Consider the following 16,002-nt stretch of genomic DNA (forward strand, 5'->3'; position numbering starts at 1 on the left):
CAGCCTTGCTCCTAAACCCCCCCCCCCCCTCCTCGCACTCAACGGCTCGCTTTACAGCTCCCTGGCTCGATGGCAGCGACGCAACTCATTCCTCACTCGCTCACCTCTTCACTCCTTCCTGATACATCCCCCCCCCCCCCCCCCCCCTTTCCTTACCGACCCAGCCCCTTTGAGCAGCTAGCAGCTAGCAAAAAGCTTGACTTCCAGCACCCTGTATTCCCCGCAGCCCACAGATTCCCGCTCTTTTCTGTTACTCAGCGGGGTTTGGGGGGGAAGGGGGGGGGGGGGAGTCGTGCCGTCGGCTGTATTTGAGCAGGGTTTCTGGGAGAACTTACAGTTGGCCTGTAGGCACTGCATGACAACATCGATTGAAACAAATCCAGGGACCCCTCCCAAAAATCTGTTCCCCTCTGCCTCCAATCTCCTCTTGAAGCAACCAATTCAAAAAGGCTGGTCTATTTTTAAAGTGAAAGAAGCTTGCTTACTTTTGAGTTTTTGAAAAACTCTCTTCTTTTCTCCCTGTTTTTCCGTCTGCTCGTCACCCCATAGCAACACTCCCTCACAAACTCCAACCCCCTCCACCATCATTCGTCAACGTGCTAGCTCACCGTCTGAGGAGCTGGCTCGGTTAAAGGGTAACCAAACACTAAAATAAAACCACAGGGAAAATAGCAAACGCATGATGGCACAAATCAATAACGAATAACAATACCATTTCATTAAAAAGATTACAGTACCCTGTGTTTCACCAGAGACCGTGTCTGTCCAGGGTTTGGTGTTTGGTTACACTCTACTGGTGATGAAAGAAGACAGACCATGCCTTGCGCTCAACCCTGGCATGCAAGATATTGTCTGACTGGGAATTGTCTGCGCATATCCTCCCATGCATCTGTGCCATTTGGTTTTAACCACCATATCACCCTCCGCTTGTAAATCTGTATTCTCTCTGCCGACTGATATCGATGCAGATGTCGATAAGTCTGGTCGTTAAAGGCCCTTTCATATTCCGCTCTGATTGAAGCCGCTTTGTTGGGTCTGCTCTGTTTTATCGACGTTGCGTGCCGTAGCCTCGCAGGCCTTTCCCTGAAGCGCTGTGTTTGAATGCCACAGGATACCCAGAATGCCTTGATGAACCTCATTGGCTTGGCACTCTCCATACTCTGCTAAGTTTTCGGTGCAAACTTGCAACTTATTTGTGTATTTGGATTGCGTGGGTGTGTGTGGGTGTGTCTGTGTGTCGGTGCTGACTCAGCTGTTCATTTTATTTCCAGATATCTTCAGTGACCTGTGCACAGCGGCGCTGTCTGACTCGGATGATAACGAAGCAAGTACCTGGGGTGACGTCTCTCAGGACAGCTGATTGGCCACTAAAATATGATGATGATGATGACCCAGACCATGGCCATGACGATGCAAATCGAGAGTCCATGTTGGGATGGCAAGCTGCTGGATAGTTTTTACAAATTGTTATTCTTACTGCTGGACACAGTTATTTTCATCATTTCTCCTAACTATGGATCTCCCGAGACTTTTGATTTTGTTTTGTGGTTTTTTATTACGTTTGATTCATTGAACACTGAACTTTTCGGGCGAATAGGGGTGCAAAGCTCCGGCCTGCAATGAAACCAAATCAAAACCCTAAAAACAAGCATTATCTCATGTTACACGCTTATGGAGAAACAAAACGTGCAGGGGATTATGGTTTTTTGTACTGTTTTTAAACTGTCAAATCCCATGAGACATTTAAGAAAGACATAAGTTGAATTCACTTTTTCTAGACATTCTCTTGTTAGTCCTGAATTGCACTGAAAAAAGAAAAGGCCTAGCATTATTTGAGAGTGCATGCGTCTCCCTGCCTTTGTGCTGCACTGCTTTCGCTACTTAGGGGCTTTGAGGTCCTCGCGACACACGTATACATGGGGCAAGTGGTAACAAGACACAGGTTTAGAGAAGATGCTGTACATCATTTGCAGCTCTGACTGCTCGCCTTATTGAAGCCGAATGCATGACCCCGGTCCCATTTGGAACTCATCTGCAACATTGTTGACAGGATAATTGGACTTTCAAACAAAAACTAAAAACTAAGAATGAGACGAATGATGCACAAGACAACATGTCACATTTTTACACTCTTGTTTTGTGAGTGTTGCAACAGTATAGCAAACTGGCTACCAGATATTGGTTGACTTTCATAAATAATGCAGATGGTTGTTGGGCAAAAGAAAAACCCGTGCTAGAATACTTGCAGTTGCTCTGGTGGTCTGCCTTGCAGCAGTCGCTTGATATTGCTTTGTCTTTTAATGATAGGACTAATAGGGATTTAAAGCCTAAGCAGTAGCAAGTGTTATTATTTCACTAATACTATCGTTGTTGCTTGTCTTATCCATCTGTTTTGCACCATGTTGAGCTGATAATGAGGATTTAACACAAGCTCCTGTCCACAATCTAGTCATCCCTTTTTAACTGAATACTTCAGTACACCTACCATCACAACTGAATGTACTAATTGAACCCAATGTCCTTCCCATCCGCCAGGCTTATTGCTATTGGATTAGCCAGAGCCAGGAGAGGTCCTCCTTGTCCCTCTGACACTGCTACTGGAGGTTACCTGCTGGTGGGTTGATTGAGGCTTGATGGAGAAAAACCCACACTTATATTAAATGCCATTTTAGTTGGTTATTATCAGTGACTGGGAGAGGGGATACAATGCAATGCCAAATTGACCATGTAAAAGCTTTTCCTTCCTATATGATTACCTTTGCTAATTTTTTTCAACAACCTTTCAATGTCTTTTTGCACATTTGGTGATGGAAGGAACCAAACGCGCCCAGGCCCTGTTGTTTTCCATCTGAAATGAAGTATGAGACAATATCGGGCGCTGACCAAAATATCAGTAATAGAATCTGGTTCTGTGGAAAGTGTTAATATTAGCATCAACTGTTGCCCATATGTTTCCCACGCTGGCATTGCTCCATGGTGGAGGCTATCGGGAGTAGACCCGTCCATTCAAGTGCTCTGTGTTTGGTCACAACCCCCTGGAGATCAACGTCGTGTGGCAGCTTCACAACACCGCTATGTTCACCGACCAGCCACCAGAGACCAATACTTCAAGGCTTGGCTATTCAGATTGGTATTCAGTTTGTTGCCATGGTGATACTGCAATATTACTCAGAGAGATATTCGTATTTCTTTGCTCTGTGTGGGCTGTATTTTTTTGTTTTTGTCGTGGGGGGGGGGGGGGTAACAACATTGATAGGAAATATGTAAATATATTTCAGTTTCTCTGATAGAGCAGTGCGCCCTTTCTGGTTAATGGACATAAACACACTCTCCATCCGAGACAAGCTTGATTGTATTTTCACCTTGAAACTCCTTAAAGCTCCCCCGAAGTGGTGGTGTATCTCACCTCAGGCTGGACCTGTTTACATGAACAGGAAGTCTGAGTACCGCAGGAAGGCAGGCTATAGTCAGCCCTGCTTATGTCCACACTCTAGTGTCTCCTAGTAAAATACTGATTTGGCACACATCTATCCATGCAATGCACTCAATATAGGATATTCATTGTATATCCAACATATAGGATTCCTAGGACAAATAGAGGTTTTTAAGATGGTTCATTGGATAACTGTCTAAATGTATTCCTGTATTTGTGTCTCTTTTGACAACGACACGCTGTTATTAAATGAAGAAATCTGCATCCTTTGCTACTGAGAAGCCATCCAAATCATGTTGAAGAATAGGTGAGGTCCTTGGATGTATTTACATGATGAGGAAGATGATATTTAAAATCATGTTTATAAGAAATAGTTCATTGTTGCATATTTTGTCACTCTTCAAATGTGTAACACAAATTCATTTTGGATTGCTATTATCTGTATCAGAGGGTAGCAGTCTTGTCAAGGTCTCATACTATTAACAAATACTTGGTTTGACTGTAGCAAAGTACAAGCATTGAACATATTGTATATTTTCTGTATTTTAACTTCAATGAGTCTTACTCAAAGTCTTTGTAAAGTAAAGAATTCTGTATCATGCATTCTGTTGTGATTTTACTCCTATATGTTATAAGATGTATCAATGAAACTGTATAAAGAACTATTATTGTCATGGGTATTACATCACAGACTCTGTATTTCCTTATAACAGTACACGCATGACATTTGCAATTTATGTCTGTCTGTTGTCTTTGCTCAAACCAAATGCATTACAATTTAACCTATGTGATCAAATATTCAGTGGTAGCTGTTTTTCATTCATTTTTCATGACTGTTTTGACCTTTAGAAAGATATTTGATGTTTCATCCTTACAAAAGATAAAAGTGTTGTATTCAATAAATGATTCACTCATATCTTAAGTATAACAACATCACTATCAACTCTATTTCAAACATGCTATTTTCACTCTTTAACTGTTAAATCTATTGATGGAATTCTTCCCTATGTTGCAATGTAACGTAGACCACTCCTGTGCTGAGCACAGTCAATTGTTACAGACTGTAATCTCCTACCCCACTGAGGAACTGAAATAATTTAAACAATAGATTATTTTGTCATTTAATATACATTCACACTCAAATTAGTTAATGAATACAATTCATATGTTTATTTTTATTTTTGGGGGTATATTTCTGGCCTTTGCGACACACCGTCTCAAGTCAGGTTGGCCCAATGACAGGCTTTCTCAAATAGCATTCCATGGCAACGGCTTAAGTACTCAGACGATGTTAACACATGCCAGGTAAACTAAATGTATCCATCTCATTCCATCTCCCCCGACATTCATTCCTAAAGCTTGCATAAACAAGATCCCTGGAATTGGATACTTCTTTCGAGTCCCTAAATATGGATATATTTAGTGTTATATTGAAGGTTAATCCTCACCAGTAATATTATAATATGGTAATAACAGACCCAATATTATACTGCACAATAATCAAACACATTTGTGAAGAACAAAATAGTGTCATATAATATAGAAACAATTACAACTTGTCAAGTCTGCTGGACCACCCCGGGGGCTGCTGTCTTCAGTCTATAAATCTCAGCTCTCCTCAGAATCATAATAAAGTGGCAGGCCTACTTTTGAGCGTTAACTCCTTGGAGGAGCAATCCTGTTTGCATTCCTTTCAGGTCACTGGACCTAGAATGTCAGGCAATTTGAAATTTGACAGGCAAATGGAAACTTTGGCACATTCTTAAGATCTGCCTTATAGAGAGAGCGAGTGAGAGAGAGAGTAGTAGCCTAGAGAATTCCTCGATTCAAAGACCCAAGCCCTGGTTTTGACAGCATTACAAAAAAAACTCAAAAAGCAAACGAGAATAGTCAAGGTTGTTTTTTTTGGTTTGTTTACCTTTGTTGCTAGTCAGAAAAGGAATTATCCACCTCCGTTCTTTATTGTGCCAGAACTCAATACACAGAGGTTTTTGGTCCCAGAGCTGCGGCGTAGTTTGGCTCCTTTGTGGTTGATCAGCGGCTGCATATAGGTTTAGGATGGAGCCATGCCTCTGCGTCTTCATTAAGATTCCACGGAGCCACTCCGCCGCTCCATCAAGAGGAAAGGCTTTGTTAATGGTGATCTCAGTATAATGTATTCTCTCTGTCTGCAGCGCAGTGACGCAAAAGACATATTTTTGGAGATCTGCTTGTGTCCGACCCTGAATCAAATCTACATTTGAAGTGAGTGGATTGTGTGTGATAAAAGTTTTGGTTTTCTGGTTCCTTCGATGACGTAGACATATAGATTTTTCATCGACACAGGACAATTGAAGGCAGGTTACAAACAGTCAGAACAAAAGACCACGTTCAATATAAATCATATGCTGGGCTTATATAGAACTATATTTATACTCATAGGAAAATAAGCATTTAATACACTCAATTTGATCCTAATCTGCGCAGATTCCAGTCTCCCTCTCCAACCCTGTGCTATCTGACAGTTGCCTTACAGGTGAGTTATACTGTATTTAGGTTATTATGTTTCCCACCGTCTCAACAGTAAAATATTTTTATTAAACTGAGAGATTCAGAGATCAATGCCTGCATCGAAGACGACCCCAACTGATAGAGGATTTGGGCATCGGTGCAAATAATATATAAATGGATGTATCTGATCATAGTGATACACTAAGTAGAGGTGAGTAATGCTTTTAACACAAATATATAAATTGTATAAATACAAAAAGCTACACAGTAACTGCATGGTAGAACACTATAACGACTATATACCATTAAGATACTCTGACAGCATTATCTTCTCTGTCTGGGTGTGGTCGTTTGTGTGCATGTAAGACCTGTGAGATAATATCTATTGTACCACAACACCATGCTATAATCAAGCAATACATCTTATTGAAAGTTGAAATAACAACAGGACTCGGGAAGGTTTTATAGGGATCTTGAGCAGGGTCCCTTGCGGGAGTAAGGGAGGGTTCATTATGGATCGATGAATCCAACACGGCTGCAGGCCTCATCCTTCTCCATAGGCCGCTTGTAAGTCACAAGTTAAGAAACCTCAAGGTCTCCCAAGGCTCCCAGTGATTGGGACTTCATCCACACACACACACACACACCCTCTGAAGTCACGCCCTCTGCCCACTGCTCTAAGCAGTCGGCTGACCGTTAGGAGGTGCCGTCACTCTCCTCTCGTCACTTGGGACTGGGAGGTGCTGCTTTTCCAAAGCCAGCAGAAGGCGGGGAGAAACTTAGGCGCGCCTCACATTGGAGTCATAAATGGATCAACATCATGGTTGATGTTTAAAGAACGGCATTAAATTTTCTTTTTCATGCCGTTCTTTTAGTCCACTGAAAAACAAAAGTGAGACGATTAGAATGTTTCTATGTTGTCATGAATGCAGTATTCTTCGTTGTTTATTCAATACCCCAGACTTCAAAATACTTTTTACATGATAGTACATTTAGTTATGTGGTAATATCTTACTTTATTTTATGCTATACTGTTATGTTGTTTTAAAATTCTAAAAGGTGCAAGAACGTATACATTCTTCTAGAAATATGAGTTGCTGACAGAAACACAATTCAAACCAACCTAGGTACCTTCAGGAAGGGAGGAGCATTTCTGTTTATGAATAATACACATATTGGTCACCCCATGACATTGCTTCTTTTAATCTACAGTTTACACAAATGTATATTTGTTTCATAGGTAATGTGGGTGTGTATATGGGTTTGTTCGTACACATTTGTCGGTGAGCTTTAATAATGCATATGAATACCCGCATTGATAAAACCTACAAACATATTTTCAGACTACACAGTCAGTAAGCCATCCATCACCCATCAGGTGTTGACATTACTGCGATGAAAATGATTGATCGCACTTCTTCTACAAACTCAGCATGAAAATCTATTTATTTTCGAGAAGCAACTCACACCCACCCTAGGTTTTAGGGGAAGCGTCAAACATGCTAAGAAGGCTCCAGTCTCGTGATATCTATATTAACCTTCATGACTTAGTTAAGCATCTGCAGTCGTCATGTTGACAGGCCAGCCACTGTACATACTCTCAACACAGCCACACCTGGTGTTAAGTCATATTCTGCCTAGGAAATGTTGTCTGACATTGTATAATATTTATTTTTAGAATATGTAGACAACTTTTTTTAATTCCCTTGGTGAAACATTATTTTATCATATTTTCACCGTATAATTAGGCCCACCGTCATTTCATCTTTATTTCACAACATTTAATTTTAGCTGCCCCAGCTTAACTCTAAATAGTCAATCTCAAAGATACAATTGGTCTGACCAATGCAGTGGCCTTGTTTAATATCTTCAGCTATTTCTGCTGTATCTCTTTTCAGAAAGGAGCTTCAAAGTCCCCTGCTCTGCCCCACCATGCTATGTGTGTGAAGGGACTGTGAGGCAAAAGAGATCTGGGTGTGTGAGAAGGATGTGTATGTGTGGAGGGATGGGACAACGCTAGAAAGAGCTGAAGATAAGGTCTGGGTAAAGCTTTGTTCCACAAGGTCTCTGAAGCCCCCCAAGAGGTAATAGATAAAGTTGAAGTGAGAGAGAGAGAGAGAGAGAGAGAGAGAGAGAGAGAGAGAGAGAGAGAGAGAGAGAGAGAGAGAGAGAGAGAGAGAGAGAGAGAGAGAGAGAGAGAGAGAGAGAGAGAGAGAGAGAGAGAGAGAGAGAGGACGAACAGTAAGCAGATGCCACCCACTCGTCAGAATGTGTAAAATAAAAATAAATAAAAAAAACAGATGCTGTGTGCATGGCCATGCAATACTGTGTGTGTTTGTGCGTATGTGTGATGTTGGGAAAAATGAATATTTGCGGTTATTTTAGAGATCATGCTTTTACAGTAATATACAGGTAGATAAATACGAATTTCCCTTCTGGAGGAATGATGAAATGTTATCCTATTTTAATCGTCCCGTGTGGCCTTTAATGAATCAGTGACCGGTTGGATTCTGTTTGGCAACAGCGTGCATTATGATTTGAATAAACGAACCAATCCGCGTCTCCCTCTTGCGGCGAGAGGCGTTCTTCGCTCACCGACCAATCACAGTGCCCCCTTCATGTTTGCCTTCCTTTTTGAATTCAGATCGAACAGCAGGCAGACATGCCCTATGGATTACAATGCATCAGCTGTCAACACACAAAAGTAGCCCTGTTTTGAAAACAATATTATATCGCTCTCGGTGGACCATGTTTTACGTTTAGATTAAGATCAGCAGATTTTGTTGATTTTGAAAGGGGAACGTTCAAGATAAAATTGTGGGGACTGAACTCCTGCCTTGCTTGTAACAACGATAGCTGGCTAATTAGCTTGGGACCAGGCTAGCATTCGCCTGTATCTTGCTAAACTGGTCGATCACCCAGTTTAGCACAGGTATAATCATACTTTGGAAATTGACTATCTGCCGATAACGAAAACGGTGAGTAAATCTTGATTCATAATAACTTGGAGTTCATGCTTTTGCTAAAGTTTGTATAGGAGGTCAACACTACTAGCCAAGATGGTGGGGAGGCTGTGCTCATATTAAAACACATTTAATGTTACAATACTTCAGCATCAGACGTTGAAACGGCTAAATGAAGGCCTTGGTTCTGGATTCAAACATCCTAACCTCTAAATATCGACATCATCTACACGTCTGTCTCTAGAAATCATAAAACGTCAACTTGAATTCAATGAGTTGACCAAAGTTTGTGACGTCAACGAAATACCATTGCACTCAATAATAAAAAAAAATATAATAAGATACATTCAGAATGCGTTAAACAAATTGTCTTGAAGTTCTTTTGCATCCAGGTCTTGTAAAGTTTAGGTTTCTGAATTCTATAAGGTATAGTTGATGTCAGACACGGGCAGGATCGGGTTGTTTTAAAGCATGCCAAGTTTTCTCTAGGCTCCTAGTTTGACAGTTGTCACCTCTTCTCTGTTGGAATACGTTTATTTTATTTTTTTCAATTCTTCCAGCCCACACTTGTTCTGTACTCTGTGTGTCCCTGTTTTTCACTCCTGTTAACTTTTGATAGTTTGGACAGTTTGGTGCCTCTGTTGCTTCCTGTCATGACTGACAGCAGCATAGTGACTTCTGGGATGGCAAGGAGCATTCTGGTCGATTCGTCGGTCTATGACTCAAGGATGGCTGAAACCACAAAGGACCATGGGTTTCTGGGTCCTGCAATGGATGACGCCGAAGGTTAGCCCTGCGACGGTCACTCCTGATTTTGTTCTTTTGCCCTCCTTCTACTCTGTTCCAGACAACCTTTTCCCTCGCTGCCACTTGTGCTAGTAAAACATCCAGGCCCATTATGTGTATCACTGCCCCCTCGTACACGCACACACACGCATGCACGCTCACATATGCATGCACTCACGTTGTTGCACTTTAGGGAGGGACACATCTCCCTTCCTGTTGCCGCTCCAAATTCACAAACCTCCACCTTTTGCATACCCTCTTAATCCATAGTTGGACCATCAACAGTGATACTACTATCTAAAAAAGTGGTTGCTCCTCAAATTATCTTTACAAAATATATCACCCTCCTACACCACCCTGTTCACCTGTTAAATCAGATAATGGGTTGACTGCTGAGCAACTACCTCAAGTGTGTATGTGGAACAGCAGCATGCTTTGTCACTTGAGTGAAAGAAGGGTTACATAGGTGCTGTTGCTATTTATGCTAATCTAGTTAAAATCACAGCCTGTTTTTCAACTCTACCGTTGACATACAGTTTTAATGATTCACACCAACCAAGCTACGTAACGCAAATGCACTTCACCGCTGCAACTACAAACTGAAATAAGTTTCCTGCCTCTTTTTAAGTGAGCTTATCCTGGTTACATCAGTCGTTCTGATAACCTTCCTGCCATGGTTTCCTTAAATGTAATTTATCTTTTGTATTGACCACAATCTGAGTGACTTCGCTTGTGCATGTTTCAGGATAATTTCCTGCTTTAGATGTGACTATGTTTAAGAGAGATATCCATGCAATTTTGGATTCTGCTTTTTAGAAGGTACATTTTTGTTAAAAAAAAAAAGGTTAGGGTATGAACTTGGGCTCTAATTGGTTTCGGGTTCATAAGTCTAAGAAAGTAAGACCACTTTTTCTATTTTTCTTCGCCAGACATGCTGCCAAGGTTGGAGACCAGGATAATTCTTGTGGGAGAGGCCTCCAGAAATGATCTTCTGATCCAAGCTCTGAAGGTAGGCTACTGGTGTACATACCGCTTCCCGAAGGTAAACAAAACCAATGATGCATCCATCCCATTTTAGGTTATTATTTCATGCAACCTTGATATAGAACATGGACAGTTCTGTTTTTTTTTACCTCGTTTTTGAGTTGGCTTGGGTGCCTGAAAATCCAATTGAAAAAGTAACACTTGGCTTATTCAAGAACAAGTTACTGAACCATGGTCACAGGTATATTCCCAGCTAGTCCTGGACAAGGTTAGGATGCTCCTAATCCTTCGGTGTTCAAAGCCAGGGGAATGCCAGTATATCGAAGAGTGATCCCTCCCAAGGGAGCTCTATCATGGAACAGTTTGTTACATTTTCAGTATATATTTAAAAATGGAGATCAAGTGTTTCATTTTTTTTAGAAGCAAGCACCACGCAGAATCATGCAACTTTCTGTCACTTGACACAGATTTCAGCACTAAGAAGTTGGAGAGTAGCGTCTTCTCTATCAACCCAAAAAATGGATGCAGAGTTCTTTGAGCCATATATCCCTTCTGTTGGAAATGTCTGTCATTGTAGTTGGAGTGGGAAAGAGGGTGAAGGCATTACTATCCACATATAGACTTGCACCCCTGCCTGACGTCGGAGATAAGGCCTGTTAATACATGCTATAATATTTGCCGCATGCAGAGCCCCTCCACACACCTGAGCATTAAATTGTGCATAAAGTGGTTTCCTTGATTCTGTTTACAGCTGCCAGGCGCCGCTCTGTTCAACATCCTTGCTATCTCCTCTCCCTGACTTTCACAATTCTACCCCAAGAGGTTATTCAGCTCTCCCTAGCTCACATCTGTGACACCTTTTGCTTTTTTAATTCAGTGCCTAAAACTGCCTATACATGATAGCGTAAATCGTCCAGTGGTACTCACAAAAAAAAAAAATCCCTTCATGTACATTCAGACGTCAAGCAACAAAACCCTATAATGTTGCTCAGGTGTGTGGAGGCTCTCACATTCCACGCCATACTACAATGTTCAAATCCTTTGATTTCCAATAGGGTTAGTCTTCAAATTTTCAATCTGTACATCTATGTGTGCGTACTACTGACCCATCACACACAGCTTGATCACATTAGAAGTACATCAGGTCAAGAAATAAACAAACGCTGCACAAAGGGATGTTGCCACCAGGCTTCAGTTGGCGGCCTGAATGTCGGCGCCTCCATTGCAGTCAGCATCCTGTTGAATTAAGCTGTCAGATTACATTTTTGCCTTCTCTTTCCTTGATTCTTTGCCCCTATCCCCTCTCTCTGTTGGCATCTTAAAATGTCTCGGCTCTCTGTCTCCATCGTTTTATTGCCCTCCTGGCCAGCCATTTTACCTCTTCCTCTCACCTTCTCCCCATATGATATTTGACATCCAGACTTCTGGTCGGATGTATTCCATTATTGTATATTTTTTTACAGGCCGTCAAGGTAATGGAAGTCCTGGTTGTAAAGATAAGAGGAGCCGAGTCTGGTCCCGAGGAGAAATTGATGATAAAATCTATAGTCAATATGGTATGGTACCTGCCTGCTTGTTTGTCAGTTTGTCTGTCCGACTCACCTGTCCGGCTTTAACACTTGAGGGGAATCTCTTTGACGGTCACTGTTGCATGGGTCCTTTTTGCACTCGGAGTATGTGTTGATTCACTCACTCCTCACTTGCACCCCTACACCATCCAATGACCGTTCCACACATGGTGAGCTGAAAGGTAGTGGTGTTGAATTATGTGATGCATTTGGTCCAGCAGAGCAATTTACACCAGTGTGGCCAACTTCAACGATTACACGACAATCTGTTGCAAGCACTAGATCCTACCATTCTAGTGTAATTTCATTTGGAAACTTTTCATTGGTCAAAGGAATTGACTAAAATGACAAAGAGTGCTTCTTGGTTAAAGCCTTGTTATGGCTAAATTAACAATTAAAAACCTTTAAGGTATCTCGGACGTCCTCTGTGCTTGCATTGTCTGGAAGGTTTGCTGGTTGCAGCGTACTAAGGAATATCCCATGCTACATTTTACACTGGTGATTATTATGTTGTTGAAGAAAATGTATTCTATTTTGCAGGCCTTTCTTTTCCTACAGACCTTAGGTGTAGGAAACGTATTGGGACAGAGCTCGTATCTCATGTAAAAAAGGGAAATCCAATGTTTTGGAGGTGTTGCATATGGTCTATGACTCACCGATGCAGAATGAGAATCAAAAGGATTGGCTGGATCAAACTTTCTGTTTTGGGTTTTTTCAGTCTTTATTGTCAAATGTTGTTGTATAACAGTTTTTTTGAGTTTTCAACCAAACAAAATATGACACTGAAATGACACAAAAAAAAATAATAAATGAAATAAATACACTATTTTAGATTCTTCAAGTAAAAAACCACAAGAAAAGCATTGCAACCTCTTTGAATTGGTTATGCGGATTACTGTTTACCGTGTGTGTGTGTGTGTGTGTGTGTGTGTGTGTGTGTGTGTGTGTGTGTGTGTGTGTGTGTGTGTGTGTGTGTGTGTGTGTGTGTGTGTGTGTGTGTGTGTGTGTGTGTGTGTGTGTGTGTGTGTGTGTGTGTGTGCGAGCGACGCGGCCAATGTTTCTTTCCTATTGCCTTTTGTCCTCTGTCACCTAGCGGAACTAATTTACCTGAGGTAATTTGTTTTATGAGCAGGTTTACAGGTAGCTCACATAATTTCACACCAGCTATTTCGGGCCAGCTTGAGCCCGGCGCAGCCTTGCAGTTACTTTATGATTTAATTGTGGCCATTGATTCAAATAGCCCTGTTGCTCTGATTCATCGCCTCACTGTTGTGTTTCTCTCCAGTATTCCCTCTCTATCAAACAAATGGCCAGTGTTGTTCAATTTCTACTGCCTAGAGCAATTTTCATGCACTTTGTTTGGTGCCGTGGGTGTATTTGAGGAACCCAAAGGGAGAACTTAAGTCTGTCTGTTTGGGCTTATGCACATGTGTGTCAGTTGGTGGGGGTCCTCTTCTGACTGGTTTACTTACTGCTTCAGAGGGATAAGCCCCTGAAGGAAGTTCAACATGTAGCTTGGAATTTATGCTCTTTGATAAACTGTTTGGGGAGGACCCCACGGGTCATCAAGTTTCTTCTTTTGGGTTTATAATGATGTTCAATGTCAGGAATTACTTGTACATACATTCAGAAAAAACACGTAATATTTGCATTTCTTAAGCAATATACTACCACAATCATCAAGTTATTATCAAAATTAATATCCATTAATTCCCAAATCGATTGACTAATCGATTAATCAACTAATATTTCCTCAGTGCTGGTTACTCACCAAAAATCATTCAAGCAGTAATGTTGGCTAACAAACCGTGAATCTTCTAAATCCACCTGAGGGTTTCTCTAAGCCCTTGTTAACACTTAAACCGCTAGCCAGCATGTTTTTATGAGCATTGTTATGGACTACTAATTCTGCTGTCCCATAACCTTCAGACCTATTCCTTTTCTGGCAGGACATTAACAAACCGTGCCTAATGACGGACAGCGTCCAGGAGTTTGCAGACGGGGAGAACGCAGAGTTTGAGTCTGTGTACGTCCTCGCCAGTTTCGACTCACCCGACTACAGCTACCTCTATAAGCGTGATAACCGGATCGTGGGGCCCCCTGTGATTCTGCACTGCGCCGCCAAGGAAGAGGTTGGTACAAACTTTTTACAGTCACTTGTAAAACAACTATTTCACATATTCCCAACTTTTTTCTGAACCTCTTTATTTTTTTATACATATTCCGAGCCAACATTTAGCTCCATTTAGTCCATGTTTTTGATTTCCAATTGATATTATAGAAATATGGTAGTGTAATTTGGTTGTGATTAGGGGTATATGTTCTCCTAAAGCTATGGTTTTCTAGTCCTTTGATGCATGTGTAGAAATATTCATAGCACAGTAAATACAGAGTCTGTGCGTGCGCGTGTGTGTGCAGCTTCTATTTGGAGAAGCAAGGTTAAATCTGTCCAAAAGACGGATCTAACGGCCCTTTTATACACACTACACGAATTGCTTCGGATCTTTCTCAGCCGAAGGATGGGCTTCGGCTGAGAAACGAGCGGGGAAAAGAATGAACGCCGACTGCCTATAGCGCTGTTGACAAACACGGTTCTGCCTCCTCCATCTCACTTGCTCTCCGTCCATCCGTCTGACCAGTCGTTCTCAGATGGGTCCTTAATGTCCTTCCGTGAGCAATAGGCCACTCTGTCTCGCCCTGCCATCGACACGATAACCAGAGCTTGTTGGCACGTCCTCATCAGCAAAATTCAACCCATGCACGTCGCGCTACACCTTATGTTAACAGTCGCATATAAAAGATGTATTGTGCTTGATGATGTTTTGGCCCAAAAAGTGCTGAAATATTTTTCTGCAACAAATTTGTTTTTTATTTGGTTTGGGTCGAATGCTTGAGCACCCTGGAATTTGTAACGAGGCCTATCCATGAAAAGCCAAATTTCAATTCAGAACTGGGTTTTGTTGGGAACACCAGGGGTTGCTTCAAGAGTTTTTTATCGTCCGTGTTCATGTAATGTCTGACGCCATATTTGTCATCTTTTGAAAAAGGCATGTTTCAAATATTTTACATTCTTGGAAAAAAATGTACACATGAGTTTGGTGTTCCAAGTATTACATCACATTTATTATCTTAAGAACTTGCTTCTAGCTAGTTCTTGCTTCATTTCTTGCTTTAGTTTACTTATCCGTCAGTCTTAGCTCGCCCTAGCTAACAAATGTATAGAAGGTTGGTATAAATGTTTTACAGTTACAACATATATCTTTATGCATCCACAAACAGGCGCACACACAGTCAGTTTAGGCTTTAATCATGATCAGAGTTCACATTTAATATTTTTTTACGCTTGATTAAGGTTCATGGTTTGTTTGTTTTTCCTTAAACAACAAAAACCTGTTGTTGCTACGAAGTGAGAATTCAGTTTCAAATGTCGTAAATCAACATTGCTACGTGACGTAATGTTATTTTTTCAGAAAAACAAGGCCCATCGGTTTGTTGAATTAGTGATCTTGAAGATGAATTTGAACAAAAAAAATCCTACATTTCATGCATGTTAGTGTATGTCAGCTGTCGGTGTTGACTCTGCTCTCTGTATGACTTCCAGCCGCTGCCGTTCTCCTGCCGCCCGCTCTACAGCACCACCATGATCAATCTGTCCCTGTGCTTCACCGGCTTCCGTGACAAAGAGGAGGTGGTGAGTTCAACCACCCCTGGTCACGCCCAAATCACTACAATGCAATGCCTTGGCACGTGTGTCTTTGTTGACAGAGTGCTCCGGCTT

At 41.5% G+C, this 16,002-nt stretch overlaps 2 protein-coding genes across 6 annotated transcripts in view; both read left to right on the forward strand.

The window, feature by feature from the left end:
• mcf2l2 (MCF.2 cell line derived transforming sequence-like 2) overlaps window positions 1-4,118 on the forward strand; it is a 95,499-nt gene extending 91,381 nt beyond the window's left edge. Inside the window, 1 exon segment of the mRNA XM_060066780.1 lies at window positions 1,272-4,118. Coding sequence (XP_059922763.1) covers window positions 1,272-1,360 — 89 coding nt within the window. The 3' untranslated portion in view covers window positions 1,361-4,118.
• A 4,419-nt stretch (window positions 4,119-8,537) lies between these two features.
• Window positions 8,538-16,002, forward strand: part of ect2 (epithelial cell transforming 2) — a 39,023-nt gene continuing 31,558 nt past the window's right edge. The window contains exons 1-6 of one of the 5 annotated variants that reach the window (XM_060066646.1): window positions 8,538-8,901; window positions 9,506-9,672; window positions 10,602-10,681; window positions 12,120-12,212; window positions 14,174-14,356; window positions 15,826-15,915. In XM_060066646.1, coding sequence (XP_059922629.1) covers window positions 9,540-9,672; window positions 10,602-10,681; window positions 12,120-12,212; window positions 14,174-14,356; window positions 15,826-15,915 — 579 coding nt within the window. In that variant the 5' untranslated portion in view covers window positions 8,538-8,901; window positions 9,506-9,539. The remainder of the gene's footprint in view (window positions 8,902-9,505; window positions 9,673-10,601; window positions 10,682-12,119; window positions 12,213-14,173; window positions 14,357-15,825; window positions 15,916-16,002) is intronic. The other 4 variants (XM_060066647.1, XM_060066649.1, XM_060066648.1 and 1 more) reach the window with 4 other exon arrangements.

Source organism: Gadus macrocephalus, chromosome 12, assembly GCF_031168955.1.
Source record: "Gadus macrocephalus chromosome 12, ASM3116895v1".
Lineage (NCBI taxonomy): Eukaryota > Metazoa > Chordata > Actinopteri > Gadiformes > Gadidae > Gadus > Gadus macrocephalus.